The sequence below is a fragment of the Tubulanus polymorphus genome, chromosome 6 (assembly GCF_964204645.1).
Source record: "Tubulanus polymorphus chromosome 6, tnTubPoly1.2, whole genome shotgun sequence".
Lineage (NCBI taxonomy): Eukaryota > Metazoa > Nemertea > Palaeonemertea > Tubulaniformes > Tubulanidae > Tubulanus > Tubulanus polymorphus.
The window spans coordinates 11508440-11525610 of record NC_134030.1 but is presented as its reverse complement, the minus strand read 5'-3'; the positions used below and the strand labels follow the sequence as shown (position 1 = coordinate 11525610).

At 37.9% G+C, this 17171-nt stretch overlaps 1 protein-coding gene across 2 annotated transcripts; it reads right to left on the bottom strand.

Annotated features, from left to right (window-relative positions):
- Positions 1-475: 475 nt before the first annotated feature.
- On the bottom strand, positions 476-17081 carry LOC141906863 (endothelin-converting enzyme 1-like). Of its 2 annotated transcripts, XM_074796309.1 has the most exons (14): positions 16645-17081; positions 11722-11941; positions 10045-10251; positions 9763-9849; positions 9536-9678; positions 8415-8637; positions 7946-8044; positions 7432-7509; positions 7045-7327; positions 6307-6455; positions 5516-5587; positions 3315-3410; positions 1043-1116; positions 476-827 (listed from the first exon to the last, which is right to left on the bottom strand). In XM_074796309.1, the coding sequence occupies exons 1-14, from the start codon at positions 17079-17081 to the stop codon at positions 728-730; spliced, it is 2268 nt and encodes a 755-aa protein (XP_074652410.1). In that variant the 3' UTR covers positions 476-727. The 2 variants fall into 2 exon arrangements, with proteins under 2 accessions (XP_074652410.1, XP_074652409.1); XM_074796308.1 differs by lacking the exons at positions 11722-11941; positions 16645-17081 and adding an exon at positions 10661-11605.
- Positions 17082-17171: the final 90 nt, after the last annotated feature.

The following is a 17171-nucleotide window of genomic DNA, read 5'->3' as shown; positions in this document are numbered from 1 at the left end:
TTCTGGCCATTTCTAAAATGTTATTACTAATTTTTAGTCAGTGCGGAACGTTAAGTTTTCCAACCATAATGAGGGGTGGTAGGTAGTCATGCAATTCAAGTCACCATTTATTACACGTTACTTCCGTGTTGTTGAAAATCTCGCGAGTCCTGGACCAAACCCCAATGAACAATGTGATCTGTGTGCTGGCCACAAATGCACACAGATCACAATACACTACCCATTACTCACTCCAGTACCCACAGCTTTCATATATCCATCCAAATATTTAGTGTCTTTCTTCCTGGATTATGCGATCGTCAAAATGTATTTCTTACTTTATATAACTCAACTCTTATCTTAATAGAATTCGCTTTAAAGAACTCGAGTGTTGAATACTGTTGCATCCGTTCGAAAAGTCAAAACTTAAACATTTTTGGGTACATATACTAATATCATATAAACTTTATTACATTTACTAGAAATACACGATAAAATGTAGAACATTACTTCAACTACAAAATTTTCACTAACGGGAGTAAGTGTGGCATAGGATCCACATGTAAGCATAAGATGCCCATTATCTATAAATAACTGTGATTACAGTGTCCATGCCTTTTCAAATAATCACCTGTATATATAATTTCAATTTTTCATATGCATACCCGAACACAATATAGAACCATTTAATCAAATATAGCGGCGTACAAAATTAATTACTACATATCATAAAATCTTATAGATTGTATCAAAATACATTGCATTTTGGATAAGCGCTCATTTTCGATTTTGGAGGGCAGTTAAAAGCTTTCTGGAATTCTTCGATATGAGCCATAGCCCCATTAGTCCTGAAAACAATCAAAATTATTTTGTTTACATCAGGCGTATATTATGACAGCGCTACTCATCAGGCGTATATTATGACAGCGCTATTCATTTATGACAAATTGACAACCCTCAAGACGTATAACCTTTCCTGGGATATATTAATTAGATCATGGACTATAAACGGTTTTTATAATTTCATATTCCATGGTTGATTTGACGAAACATTCACACGAACCTGATTTCTTCGGGAACAATATTTCTCTGAGCTAATCTCAGCTTATAGAGAGCAGTTCTGACGTAACAGTTAGTCTGATGAAAAAAAAAGAAAATGCCAATTAGATCAAAAATACTTCTTTGATTTGATTCATTAAACGTTGGCCCTGGGGACGGACCGACTTTTGTAGGATGGGAAATAGCATATGTGATGGACGGACGAAGGTTAACCATACCTCTTGTGTTATGGTAAAAAACGCATATGGGTGGCGTTACCTCCTTTAAAGAAGCGTTTTTCAGCCACTCCAAAAATCGTTACCGGTTATGTATTTGAGTGGGTGGATAAATTGACGCTAACATAGAAGTACCAACTCTAGTTGTAGGTCAATGGTATGGTGGTTGATTCAGACAATGCCAAACTTTTTCGAGCACAAAATTTGCGGAAAATTTTGCAGCGAGAAAATAAATTTCAAAGCGAGAAGAATTATTACCACGAGAAAAAAATGTTTAGCACAAGATAATATATATTCACGCGGTGTTCCCAATTATGTATGTATCGGAACGTGGTTTCAGTTTATCTAATGGTGGTTGTGCATGTACGTGTATACGTATTTAGCCTACTTGGGACTTCAGTGCTAGCGAGCTATTGCGTTTACTTTTCGTCCGTCCTCCGTCCGTCCGTAGACGGAATCCAGTTATTTTGGGCAGTTTTGAAGACGCTTCAAGGTAATTACTTGATATTTGCATGTATTGATAGTTGCATATACATGTTCTACCCTAGACACATCTTCAGCCCAAAAACTGGCCCTCTCAGATTCAAGACGGCCGACTGGTAGCCATTGTTGTTCGCCAAATTCAGCCCTTTTTACACAATTTTGAAGTTTTCGAGGGAAATTTTGAAGACGCTTTTATCAATTACCTTGATCTTTTAGATGTATTTGTATCCCCGAAGGGCCCATCAAATATGGGTCGATCGGACTCAAGATGGCCGTCCTGTGACCTTTTTTGTACCCAAAATGAACCCTGAATTTGGAGTCCTGTAACTTCATAATGGTGAACCATTTTTCATTGCAATTTGTGATGGGTATTCTTTGGAAAGAGATCTTTAATACCTGAGACAGGTATTTTTGATCAGCCATGGCGGCAATCTTGGTGTCATCAGTACTCATTCGTAGGTGTTTCGTAGTATTTCCACATTATTTTGATAGCTAAGCATATTTCGTTACCACAATCAATTGGAAAGCTCAACGGGTTCTATGATTGTGGTGAGTTTCAAGGTCATTAGTTTTGTATATGGCCACCAGGTGGAATTGAATAATTCAATAACTTAGTATTTCTATATTATATTTGTACTCATGCATATTTCGTTACCACAATCAATTGAAAAATTGTAGCTCATGTAGACATGTTCAATGATTGTGGCGAGTTTCAAGGTCATTAGTTATTCTTTAAAGTCACCAGGGGGTGTTGAAAAGTACAATAGCTTAGTATTTCCTTTTATATTGGTACCTAGACATATTATGTTACCATGATCAATTGCAAAGTTGTAGCTCGTAACATGTTCTATGAATTAAGTCAGTTTCGAGGTCATTGGGCTTTGCATATGGTCACCAGGGGGCGTTGAATACTAGAATAACTTAGAATTTCCAGTTATTTGTTACTGCGGTTTGTTACCGCAATCAATTACAAAATCGTAGCTGCTGACATGTTCTATGATTGTGGTGAGGTTTAAGGTCATTGGTTTTGTACATGGCCACCATAGGGCGTTGAACAATTCAATAACTTAGTATTTCCATATTATATTCGTACCTATGCATATTTTGTTACCACAATCGATCCGAAAGTTCTAGCTCATGACATGGTCTATAATTGTGGTGAGATTCGAGGTAATTGGTTTTTGTATTTGGCCACCAGGGGGCGTTGAACAATACAATAACATAGTATTCCCTTATTTTATTGGCCCCTAGGCATATTTTGTTACCATGATCAATTGAAAAGTCTTTGCTCATGTCAAAGTCATTGGGCTTTGCATATGGTCACCAGGGGGCGTTGTACAATAGAATAACTTAGTATTTCCATATTATAGTGGTAACTTGGCATATTTTGTAACCACAATCAATTTCAAAATCGTAGCTGCTGACATGTTCTACTATTATCGTGAGTTGCAAGGTCATTGAATTTTTTCAAGGTCATTGGATGTGGGCGTTGAATATTGATATTGTTAGATTGTTGACCATTCAAAACACTTCCAAGTGGGTATGGTGTCCCTGGACCCCTAGTTAAGAAATATTAACCTGCGCATATGCCACAAAAAACGCCTGTTCGTTTGTAAGGTTGATTGCTGGTGTTAACAATTCCTTCCCATTTTCCTTGATCCATTGTTTGTAAGCCTAAAAAACAACAACTTATACATTTACATGCTCGCACATTAACCAAACTCTATGTATGTATATTAGATACGGGGGCAGATCCAAGGAGCGGGTGCAGGGAGTGCGCACCTCCTTCCACAAAAACGAAAAATTGCTCAGACATTTGAAAATGAAAGATATTAACTATTGAATGTCAACTGATACTTTGAATTCATAAGCATCTATATTTCTATAAATACAGTCTACCCCGCAGAAGTCGTCATCGAATTTGTCGTATCGTCACATCTCTAGTATAATTAATTTGGTCGCGATTTTTTTCTTCTTTGTAATAATGCTTATAACTCGTACTTCATAAGTCATTCACGTAAGTCGTATCAATTTTAGAAGCCAAATCTTCTGATTCCATCCAAGAAACCTCGCGAAAGTCGAAGCCCATGCCGGCAGCAGATAAAAATACGCTACAGTATTGTCTGCCTAAGTGTTGACAATTACAATGTAACTTTCTTGTGACGTTTGTCTGCGTGATGCGCGTGGCAGCTTAAATTGATTGATTGAGGCTAGATTTCAGCGATGTAGGATCTGCACACAGGGGTTTGGCGATGGGCTTAGATTTTATTTCCGGGTTGTTGATAATCTCGCGAGAATGGCACTAAATATGAACTGCGAATAAATTCAAAATATCACGGAAATACCTTGTGTTCATTATTGTTTATTTATCCGCTATAAAGTTCTGATAAACAATTGGTCGTTAAGAATCATTATCAGCGGTCGTCACGCTACTATATAAAATAAAAAGGGATGAAACGCAGTTCAAGTCGTGCCAGCCAGAAAGTTGGGACAGTCACGTGACTTAACGCTTCTTATTTGACTGAATGCAAACCCGAAGCATCTAAGACGGAAACTATGATACGAAAAAATATTTGAGAATAACTTACATTCAAATGCATTTTTTGACTATGAATTATATATTTCATCATAATTTATTCTTTATAAGTTATTTATTTCATATGAATCATAATCTGACAATTGATATCGGTCTGTGAATATGTTAACTTTTCATGTTGAAGTTTTAAATGCGATGACGTCATCAGAATGTCACGTGACTGTCCTAACTTTCTGGCTGAAAATTTAAGTACAGCGGAGGCCTGGCGTTTCATCCCTTGTTATTTTATATAGTAAAGCGTGACGACCGTCTGATAATGATTCTTAACGACCAATTGTTTATCAGAACTTTATAGCGGATAAATAAACAATATAAACACAAGGTATTTCCGTGATATTTTGAATTTATTCGCAGTTCATATTCAGCGCCATTCTCGCGAGATTATCAACAACCCGGAAATAAAATCCAAGCCCATCGCCAAACCCCTGTGGATCTGCACGGTCAGTTCACGACCGGGAACATGAACTGAGCGTCGTATATCGTATTCTCACGGGTTATTCGCGGAATTCGTATAAAACCACGTCATATAGATAACTTGTAAAAATACGACTTACAAGTGACTCGTACATCACGTAAGTCGTAGAAAAATCGTCTGTCCAGAGGGCTACGACTTATGTGGGGTTGACTATTTTTCCCTAGATCGGGTGCCCTTTTAATCATATGAATGCCCTAATTTGGGTGGCACCCCTCCCTGGACTAGAGCGTGGATCTGCCCCTGGTACATAAAGAGGTATGAACGTATTCGCTGAAGAGACTAGATAAACTCTATGAGCTGGGAAGAGGTTGTTTGAAACATTCTGAAAATGAATGTACGAATCCACTATAGGAATATAGAAGTATTAGTACATATTGAATAAAACCACAGAAAATCTACTCATATACTTGAATTAACTTTTCCTAATCAAACATTCTCTCTCTATATGATTTTCATGTACATGATAGAGAATGTGTACTCAATGGCATCAAAACTCTCGATCTGGATTAGTGGGCCCAACAGGACGTCTCGGATTCAGCATAGAAAGGAACTCCATATACGTATATAATGCATTATCTATGTCGACAGGCTTTTCTTAGAATGAAATGAACCAATTATGTATACAACCAATAAATAAACTACAACCGAGATCACATTTTCTTCCGTGTCTAGGGTTATTCAAAATCGTAAATCATTCGCCGTGCTTACATAATAAGCGTTTTTTATTCCTCCTGTTTCAGCAATCGCAAAGCGTGAATAGTAGGACCCTTTGATGGGAATCTGAAATAGAAAATTGATCTGGTCATGATGGTACCCATTTGGTTAAATGTTGTACGTACATGTATCTTCTTTGATAGCATGAGATCCGTTGGCTCGCATAGTTCCACTATGAGTTGCATTATAGGTAAAAGGCCCGATTGTTAAACGTTGCTAATATCCAATGCACAATTTGGTTATATGTAGATAGCACAAGACCACTCAAAATGTATGCAGTTCCCAAAACACAATGGGGCTCCAATTAAAGTTGCAATTTCATTTAATAAGGCAAGGAGAAGAAGAACTGCTATTGTAGAAAATGTGTGGGTCCTGAAAGACAAATCTAGTTTGAAAAAAGAGGAAACCCTGGAACTTTTAACCAGGAAAATTTTCACCAGACATGGTGGGGGATTCCTTGCAAAATCTTTGGAGTAAAAGTATATTTTTCTACATTTGCAAAAGGGCACTGTATGGGGGCTCATCTGTGCCCTGACATACATCGGAGACGCCCATGTTCAAGGAACTGCCATCCAAGTTTGTATGTATGGCTTGCATGGGCGCTATCTTTTCTGGTCATTCTAACAATTAAGTGGGTGGCTTAAATCAAAAATTCGAAAATTTTAGTAAAAGAACTTGTTGGACATTACAATCCTTATGTTCCATTCTATCATATTGTGAATCGCGATAAGTCCAAATTCGTCGAAAATCGAATACGCATATTATGTAAATGTGATCTACGGTACCTTAAACGTTTTGTCAGCACTTGATAATCTAATCGTGTTGTTAAGTTTATTGTAATAATCCACGACACACTTCTTCTCTTTGTTATAATTTTTTGTGCTTTGTTTCGACCACCAATCAACGAACGATCCATTTGGCAAGTAGTATCCACCTATCGAGTTTAAGTTCAAGTTCAAGTTTATTCCAAGGAAAGCAAAATATACATATACAGAAATTGAAAGAAAAAACCAAACATACAATAAAATATAGAAATATAAGATATTGCGTTTAAGTGTGTTAAAAATAGCTTTGAGCGTAGTGTATTAAGCATGATTATCGATCGGCAAGACCGTTGACATAGGCTCGATTACGCGAGCCAAAAATTAAGGGGTGAGTCAATGAGTAAGCCAGAAGGTTTAGCTAGATATATATATATATATATATATATATATATATATATATATATATATGTTTTATACTTATAAAACTATATATATATATATATATATATATATATATATATATATATAATATATATATATATATATATATATATATATATATATATATATATATATATATATATATATATATATATATATATATTTTATACTTATAAAACTATATATATATATATATATATATATATATATATATATATATATATAGTTTTATAAGTATAAAACCTCCATTGATAACCGAGAACTGGGCAATCTGCGAAGAAAATCTTTTCAGTAAAATTGATCATTTCGTTGACTTACCAATCGCATCAATCGAGTTAACAAATTCGTGACCGAAGATAGAGCCAATAGATCCATAACTCATGTACTTCGGTAAACCGGTTGAATAGATAGGGAGCTGTAGGATTCCAGCCGGTACCAAAACTTCATTCCAATATTGATTATACTGAGCGTGCACATCGTATACCCTTACTCGCCATTCGTTCCTATCGATACCATTCTGGAGACGATCGTTCCAATATGATCGCTCAAACTGGGCGATACTGAGAACATTTTTGAAGAAGTTCTTGGGGTCAATTTCAAGCTGAAGTGATATGTTCATTTTCATCTTATATACAGTGATTCAGTGTGGTACAAATTGCTGGTGGTTTAATTAGTGAGACGAAGAAATATGTAGATGATTCTTACCCTACTGTAAATAAGGTCAAGTTTTGCGTCATTGAGTAGGAATGGTGGATAACCAATCTTGTCAACTATCGTTTTCAACTGAAATTGCATGAAATTGGAATGACGATAATTTCACGATATTTCTAACCAAAAAATGTGGGAATAGCACATATATTCTCATCCTCGCTTGCCAGGGGTCCGGTATCGCTCCCGCACTCGCTTCCACCAGCCCCCTGGCCTCACGAAGCATGATTTCATTACTGGCGCTGTTGCGCATGACGTCATTTATCGATTTGCGAAATACTTCCTTGTTCGGTAAAACTTTCGCTGATTGGTCCGTTTAACGGGAAAACCAACAGAAGCCTAATGTTGTTTGTTACAGGCGCTATGATTGGTACGACCTGACTCTGGTCGGCTAGTAACGACTCCAACGACTCGTGAGGTCAAGGAGTTCGGGGAACGGCTTTAGCTTAGTGGGTTCGAATCCCTTGACGGGTGAAGATGATATATTCTCTACTTTTCGATATGATATCACCTTTTCTGTGGCTGTTTTCCTGGTCCGCGCATCCATCCACTCACTATAGGGCAGCCTTTCTAACAAAACTTGTTTTACATGTTGAGCAATCTTTTCAACCTTAAATCAGATAATGAATATGATCATGAAATTGAAACCCACTATATAAGGTTATAAGCTAAATTCTTAATAAAAAATTGATATCAGTGGTTACAATTTCAATCTTTTATCAATACATTTCCCGTTAAATTTGTGTATAGTAAGTCTGGATGTGGCTATTCTACTATGAATATAAATCATTCTGCATTTTTCCGAAGCACTCGCGATACTGAATGGTATCAACCGAATATCACATTACTGAGGAAATATTAGTAAAATATCATGGTAAACCAGAGAAATGCGGACAATAAACGTTTGGATATAGGACAGTTTGCATCAAATATCGCATATTAACATTCCTTTTTTTATAATAAGTGGAGGTTTTACTTACTTCAGGTTTACTCTTGTCCTTGAAATGCATTTTGGCGAACATTGCTCCAACGGCATCTTTCATTGTTCTAGATACTAAATTGAAACAGTATTGCCAGGTTCCTTGGAACTGAGTACGTCCAGTAGTTGCCTCGTAAAACTCCCTGGCAGCGTGTATATAATCCCAAGATAAATCCGTTGAGTAGTACTGCGCTAAACGCCAAGTCAGATAGTTGTTTAGTATCCTAGATTTGGAAAATTGGAAATTAATCATCAGAATGCATTGAATGAGTTCACAACAATTTTACATGGATGGAAAAATGTGAAAATAGAAAGATAAATAAAATAGTAAAGGGAAAATAATGGCTGCTTCTAAGACTAAACAGGAACGAAAGAATTCCTTCCTTTTTTTCATTCTTAGAGCCTTAGAAAAGTGACCAGGATGCATTTCTTGTCCAAATGAATTAATTCATCCAGTCTTTTGCTAGTATTTTGGGGTGCCGGAATTTGAGCGTGACGGAGAGTGTCAAGTTATCTATATTTAAACTATATCACAAAATCCTGACACAACTTTATTTCCATAGCTGAAATGGAGCTTATCGTAATCAGAGAGGTTATGATGTATATTGTCATACAATACGTAAGACAAAGTGTGCTATGATAAACCAAAAATGTTGCCGCTAGGTCAATAAAATAAATATCCATCTTAACTAACATTCGTTCTTATATCTTGAGCAACCAATGTTCTCCAGTGACCAGATTGAATGAAGCCAAAAATGGAAATTGGAGGCTCCAGATACATTTTTCATATAGGCTATATATCAAAACATACAAGGCATAGGCGAAAACGGGTCTCGGCTTCAGATTCAAATCTGTCGTTACTGTAGTTTGTATGAGGACAATTCCCAAATTCCCATGCGTTAGTTCCCATTGAATTTTGGATATTTTGTATCGAGAGCAAAGATAGATAGGCAGGCAGTTCATACGAAGAGAATACGACTTGGAGAACCCAGCAACATCGAAGTCGAAGTGATCTGAGCTTCGCTAAGTGCTTTTAGCATCTGGTCTTCCAACCAAACAAGGTGTCGTGTGTTTAGCCTTTTTTTATTATCACCAGCACCATGTTTAATATCAGAAACTGACCTGTTCTTTTCAGCACCTAATCCATTGATCAGATCGTTGACTTCGAATAGGTAATATTTCTCCCTGACAATGACTTCAGTGTTATGGGTCAAGCGCGGATTCACTTGGTTAAACATGTATTGGAAAAACTCAATCCACTTAATCTGAAATATAACGGTAAGCTGATTTTATCAAAACTAATCTAAAATATTATACATGTCCAAAATTCGAAGCTCCACTTCACTTACTTCTCCTGCCTTGGCGTACAATTCACCTAGTGTGTACCTGAAGTCGGTGTCATGTGGGTTTTCAGATGGAGGCAAAATACTTGTAAACTGTCATGAAAGAATAACTGAATTTTACTGAAAACTGCATTACTAGATTATCTGCTGGCCAGCATTTCAAAGAAGATTGTACCGTATAGTAATCTTGTATGTAAATATAAATAGATTCCATTTAGACGTATATTGAATAGTGAACATGAGAGAAAACCATGGTTGACACACACATATTTTCGACGAAAAACTCACATTTGCCAAATGAGTTTCGAAGGAAAATACGTCATCAACAAATGTATTAAGGCGACGTTCTTGAACTTCTGAAGACATTGTGACGTTTGCATCCCGTATCAAGAATTTTGCGATTGTACGCATATATGTCTTATACGCGTCTCTGATGTGTTTGGTTGCGTTCATTGTATAATAAGCATAGTACATTCCAAGACCAGACTGATCGATCTAGATAAAGATGAAGATAATATTACAGTTGGAAATGGTCAGCTTATCAACATCAATTAGTTCTCTCTCTTCTTCGCCATCTAAATGTTGCACGCGTCATATACCACAAGCCTTGTAAGACCCAGTTCCACATTCCAGAGTTAGACTTGACTTAAAGAGAGTTAGAAACATTGAGAGTGAATAGATTTTATTTAATTCAGGAGTACTTACATCCGTCGAACTGGTTTCGAGCTACAACCAATTATTTGAACAGTTAATTGCTCGTAGGTCCACGGTAATATAATACGTATAGTATAGATTTCACTTTTAAATGTATTCAACACTTAATCAAGTTACTTGAAATGATTCTCACATTGTAAAACTATCATGACCACTATCATGCTCATTTCAATCATTTAAATTAACAAACCTCGATGATTGACCGGCCATTATCAGGGCGTATTTTGTAGTTATGCAATGCCTCTACCATGTAATCGGCGTGAGTCTTTTTAAAGCCTTCGTTGAAATCAAATTTGGACAATGGTTCATCGTGTTTGATGTACCAAGTTCCCAAAGCGTCATCCAGTGCACCAACTAACGGAATTCCACTAGCCTTGGTTAGCTCATATTCATTCATGCAGCTTTGATAAAAAGCTTTAGCTTTATACTTAGTTGAATTATTTTGCAGACGTAAGAGGGACCCTTCGAGGATTCGTTCTAGGCGTTCATTGTTTTCGTATCGTATTTTCGAGAGGGTTGATATCGACGGTCTGCTCGGGTTTAGTGGATTTATAGTTGCAAAGTTCCCACACGAATACTCATGAAAATTTGCACATGGATCCGTACTCCGATTCATCAGCTGAGTCATGCTCACCGTGGAAGTCAAACAATCAGGGGATGTGCAGTAGTTCTTTGCTAGTATAGCTTCGGGTGTCCACTGATTTTGAACACCTAAAACTACAGAGAGCGCTATCACAACTATCAGGAGCACGAGAACTAATATGAAAAGAACAACATCAATAATTCGGATTGACCGTTTCTCCGCGAAAGTAAGCTGTGATCCTGAAACTATGGTATGGGTGTCTTCCTCATCGCGTACGTTCTTGCTAAACTTAACTGTTGCCATTTTCAAACTTATTATTCCTCATTCAGTTAATCTTCATTCATTATATATCCATAAATCACTATACATTAATCTGCGCAAACGAACATAGCCATGTTGTGTCCCTCAATGTTTTAATGTTCTCTAAATCACTACCATCCACCAGCAAAGCTATACTAATATAGGTTTAGCTATGTTCTACTATACTTACCTTTCCTGATAATAACTGATAAGTTTATATTATCATATATGCAGATAACATCACTTACATTAAGTCAGTGGAACGTTGCGGCATAATAGGAAGGCTGACGTTTCACACGTACAATAATTTCTTGCGACCAACTTAAAAACAGACAAATAGTTTTATTTATTAAGATAAATTGACTTACGTGAACAATACGTCGTCCCTTTGTATTTGGATCTGTCCACGGATAAAATGTGAATAACGCATCCGTCCAAAAATCAACATGGACTTTTCTGAGGGCATCTTGAAAGTCCCATTCGTTGTCCAGCGTTCCGAGTACAAACCATCCACCAATCTTCTCCAGGACGCCTTTTATGAATGGATACCCTTTCAGTTTCATTGATTCATATTCGTTAATGCACGACCTGAAATGATATACGTAATTTCATCAAACATAGATCTTTGGGGCATTGGACTACATGCGGATGTGGCTGCTTCGAGGCACATCCACATTTTTGTCACCACCGTCTAAGAGAACGAAAAAAAAAACAAATCGTATTTCACGAAAACTTTCAAAAACAAATTTAAACAAGCAAAACACATTTCCACACTCAACTAGAATGAGGCAAAGCCTCGAATGCCCCTGGCCTGAAATTCACCGCCACGTGAAGTTACAGGGTTTGTAGTAAATGCGTTAGAAATATCGAGGCCACAATTATTTCTATAAGAATGATATATATTAGAGACCATGTGTACAGAGTAAGAAATTGATCAACAGTTGCAGCCTCTAGGCTGTTTTCTCCTGATGGCCATAATTTGAGCTGGTCAACAGTTGTGGCCTCTAGGCTGTTAACGTTGCTTTTAAGGTCGGCCCCTGGTGGCCATAATTTGAATCGAATCGACCCAATCTTAAATAGGGTTTTAGCCCAAGTGATACCCTACTTGTTTGCCAAGTGTGAAATGAAGCGGTCGACAATGGTGGCCACTAGCATGTCGGCCCACTGGTCGCCCTAATTTGAATCGAATCAACCCAATTTTCAATTTTCTTCTGGCTTAAGTGATATCATACTTGTGTACCATGTTTGAAATGAATCGGTCAACAATTGCGGCCTCTAGGCTGTTAACCACGTTTTTCATGTCGGCCCCTGGTGGCCATAATTTGAATCGAATCGACCCAATTTTAGATAGGGTTCTGGCCCAAGTGATATCCTACTTGTGTTATCCTCAGTTTGAAGACAATCGGGCGGCCTCTAGGCTGTTAACGTTGCTTGCGGCGGCGGCAGGCGACGGCAGTGTATAGGGAAGTTTCCAGTTACCAGGTGCCATTTTGAGGCGGTTCCACAGGTCCTGCATTGTCGGAAAGATTTTCACATTTTTTAAACTAAATCCTTTAGCGCGATTCATTGTAGTCCGTCCCCCTTTTGCTTGAAAATTTAAGTTATGTATCGTTAAAAAAGATGACAATTTCTATTTTCTTCGATAAAAAATTCTACATTGTATCTCAAAACATGAAAAAGTTACAGTCAATAACAAAAAATTACCAATTTTTTTAAAGGCGCCTTCCTTGAAGTGACGTATATTTCTTAAACTGTAACTGTATCCGATTGTTGCAGCCGAGAAAAATATAATAAACACCATCAGAAAAAAGAAAATTGTCACCTTTCTAACGATACATGACTTAATTTTTGAAGCAAAAGAGTGATGGACTATAATTAATCGCGCTAAAGGTTTGAGTTAAAAAAATGTTGAAATCTGTCCAACAATCTCAAAATGGCGCCTGGTAACTGAAAACTTCCCTATTTAGACGCGGGTAATTCTATATGCCCCTCTCAACTTAAGTGGAGCGGGGGCATAAAAACAGAGATTTGTTTTTTTTGCGTCGACATCTATTTGTGCGTTCTCGTGGAATGTAGTCCGATTTATACTGATCTCGTTTCAAATCTTGCCCTTACCCGTTGCCCTGTAGTGTATTACGTATGCATGCGCGCTTCAACAGGTCGCTGAAGATTTCTAAGAAACAGATGTTAAAGAGACAATTTATCTCTTGATAAAATTCTGTAATCTTATCATCTGCTAGAAATAAATCTGAGAAAATGAGTTCACTTGACTATCACTGATAGTAATACCAATACCATTATCGGTGAAAAAGAATTCGCAAAGAATTGCGGTTCGTGGTTTGACCTATACTAGATTAGTTAGGCCTATTAGTTGTTCTAATAGATGGTCACGTCATGACAGCAAACCGGCGTGCGTGGCTAGTTCGGCTCAACTCCAGAACAGGTAAAAGTAGATCTGCGGGTTGGTTCCAACATTTTCACTGAGAAAAGTATTAATACGCGCAGATCTATAGAAAGAGGCACGTGAAGTAATTTTCAGAAGTCGACAATCGGCAATCGGCAATCAGAAACCTTATTGTCGACCATTTCTCGGGTCTGCAATCGGCAATCAGAAACCTGATAGTCGACCATTTCTCTGGTCTGATTTAACTCTTTCCCTCATATATTGCTTCAATGCGCTCTGTTTTTGCAAGTGCGAGAATGGTTTAAACAATGATGACTGTTTCTATGTTGCCTACAAAGGTTGCTGTTGCCCCGGATGGTTTCTATGGCATCCATGGAATTATACGGCAGGGGGCAAGCGCAGTTAAAAAAAGACAACAATGCATTTCCCTTTATTGACTTTCATAAAATTCAGTGCTGTGATGGTGAGGGCGATATAGATGCTGTGATTGTGAGTGCGATATAGATGCTGCGATTGTGAGGTCGATATAGATGCTGCGATTGTGAGGGCGATATAGATGCTATGATTGTGAGGGTGATATAGATGCTGTGATTGTGAGGGCGATATAGATGCTGCGATTGTGAGGGCGATATAGATGCTGCGATTGTGAGGGTGATATAGATGCTGTGATTGTGAGGGCGTTATAGATGCTGCGATTGTGAGGGTGATATAGATGCTGCGATTGTGAGGGTGATATAGATGCTGTGATGGTGAGGGCGATATAGATGCTGTGGTTGTGAGGGCGATATAGATGCTGTGATTGTGAGGGCGATATAGATGCTGCGATTGTGAGGGCGATATAGATGCTGCGATTGTGAGGGCGATATAGATGCTGTGATTGTGAGGGCGATATAGATGCTGCGATTATGAGGGTGATATAGATGCTGTGATGGTGAGGGCGATATAGATGCTGTGGTTGTGAGGGCGATATAGATGCTGTGATTGTGAGGGCGATATAGATGCTGCGATTGTCAGGGCGATATAGATGCTGCGATTGTCAGGGCGATATAGATGCTGTGATTGTGAGGGCGATATAGATGCTGTGATTGTGAGGGCGATATAGATGCTGTGGGTGATTGGTTTCTGATTGCCGATTGCCGATTGCCGACCCGAGAAATGGTCGACAATCAGGTTTCTGGCGGTAATTTGAAACCGAACCACTCCCCTCATTTAAGAAAACCCTGCACCACGGAACTATTTTGACCTATTGTGGAGTTGAACCGCTAGGGCTGATGTATTGTTTTTTCGCGCTAATAACTTGGTTTTGGTGGCTGATTCTGGCCACAAAAGTTCTAACGGATTAAAGACAATTTGGCTTTGAAAAGCTGTTTTCAACTACTTTATTTCAGCACCCTCGGAAAAAATTCTCTACTAAACCACTAACCTGAATATGATGTGATCGCGGACTTTATTCTCAAATATTTAACTCTGAACAATTAGTTTGTTAGTGTGTTTGCTGAAATCAACTGATTATTTTCACGCCGTGCTGAAAACGACTTTTAATCAAAGTTCTATCAGGACCTAAAACGTTGTTAAAATAATTTTTAGGGACTGAAAACAACTAGACATTTTTATCAATCAGAAATTTTATGACCCCAATCAGCCACAATGACATAATTCATTTCTGTGCGTTCTTGTCGAAGATAATGAAAAAGTATGGACAATGCCCTTATCAGCCACCATAGACAAAGGTCTCCATCACATAAAATTCTTGCTCATTTGAGTGATTAATTGGAACCTATAATATATTTCATTTAAATGGATTATCATTCAGTTTTATAGCTATTACAGCAGAGGATATCTTTTAGTTTCAAGTACGGATTATACAACAGTCTTCCATTCTCATCGCTTATGCTTGATGGCAGTTCGGCCAGTTTGAAAAAAAATGACGCGCATAATATCAAATGAAGGTGTGAACTTAGACTTTGTTATTCCATCACGGAAGTACATACGTAGATATTTACATTAGGCAAACAAATTATACCGGTACCTTGTTTCTCTACCCACCAAAGTGACCAGGCAGGCAGGCAGGTGCTTTTTTATTCATTTAAACAATAACACAGATTTGTAGAAACTCTGCACCAGTCAGGCAGGATTTTATATCTTTATTAAAAACGATCTATGTCATTTTTTTAAATACATAAAGAAATTTCCAAATATGGATATAGGGTGGGGAGAGACCCGAGTTATGACCAACTGACTGCATATCAATGTTTTCAAAGGACATATTGCCACCGATACCAAATACCAAAAAAGCAAAATGCGAATTTAGTCACCGAGACGGAGTGGGCGTTCCCGCTCGTTTAACTGTATTTCTATTCTATGCAAATGCAATGTACATGTACCAGGTAAGATGGTTCGACTCGCTCAGTCTTTAGTCAAAAGAATAACCTAACACTGAATTCCTTCCGTGGCCCTAAGCGTGAGAACGAAGTTCCTACCATGGTAAACAAAAATCATTTTTCTAAAATGAAATACGTAACGGGAAACCAATCTAAGGGCCCTATAGATTTTTATGGACTCACCGTGAACATCAACGGCCTTGAACCTCCGTCAACGCTATTGTCGCTATTGAAGTCCTTTTCTTTACCAAGCGAGGATTCAGTGGATTGGTGCGCGTGTCGCTCCGGTGAATTTTTCCCGATTCATGTACAATGAATATTAAATATGGGCTCGTATTATGTCTTATATTCACCCAGCAGGCCGGATTTTATTTTCAAATTTAATTCACACCTGTTTTTCGAAGGGACCCGGCCGTCATGATTTTATTTCTACACATTTTCAGCATGGTTTTTCCGACCCGTCCGCTGCGGAGAAACAAGGTTTATCATTTTTGTTTTAGACTTACCTAAAGAAATTTTTCACTTTGGTGGTGCTGTGCGATTTATCCCTTGATCCGCGGTACATGATGCGAGCGACTTTGTACCAATTCTTATAGTATAGATCTTTATAAACATTAAAATCCGCCCAACCAACAGGTAGTTTATCCGAAACCGTCCAAGACCCACAGGAAAACTTATAAAAGTCTGTGCATGGATCGACGCTGGTGTTCATATTCTTCAACATATACGCGGCGCCTTCTAAGCACTCGACGTCCATGCAAATCTCAGATGTCATCCTTCCTCGCCCAACGATCAGGGCAATGGCCAACGATCCACAGACAAGTAAGAGGAAACATGCAACAGCTCCGAAAATTATCTCTCGCTTACTTATTATATAACCTTTGAAAATTATTTCTCCAGCAGGCGTTGAATCAAAGATCTTGTACTTGTCATCGGCAACCATTATGACAAATTGAATAAAGACAACAATACATCTATATAGTAAACACCAGTTTCTGATTATGAACGATACTCCAGAGAGAATTACTGCATC

Bases quoted from the DNA above. Each gene is read 5' to 3' on its own strand.
- LOC141906863 (XM_074796308.1), bottom strand. From the start codon at position 11,356: ATGGCAACAGTTAAGTTTAGCAAGAACGTACGCGATGAGGAAGACACC. The intron at 10,252-10,660 runs GTTTGTTAATTT...ATCTTTATCTAG, and splicing joins ATGGCCGGTCAATCATCGAG to ATCGATCAGTCTGGTCTTGG. The intron at 7,328-7,431 runs GTAAGAATCATC...ATATCACTTCAG, and splicing joins TTGACCTTATTTACAGTAGG to CTTGAAATTGACCCCAAGAA.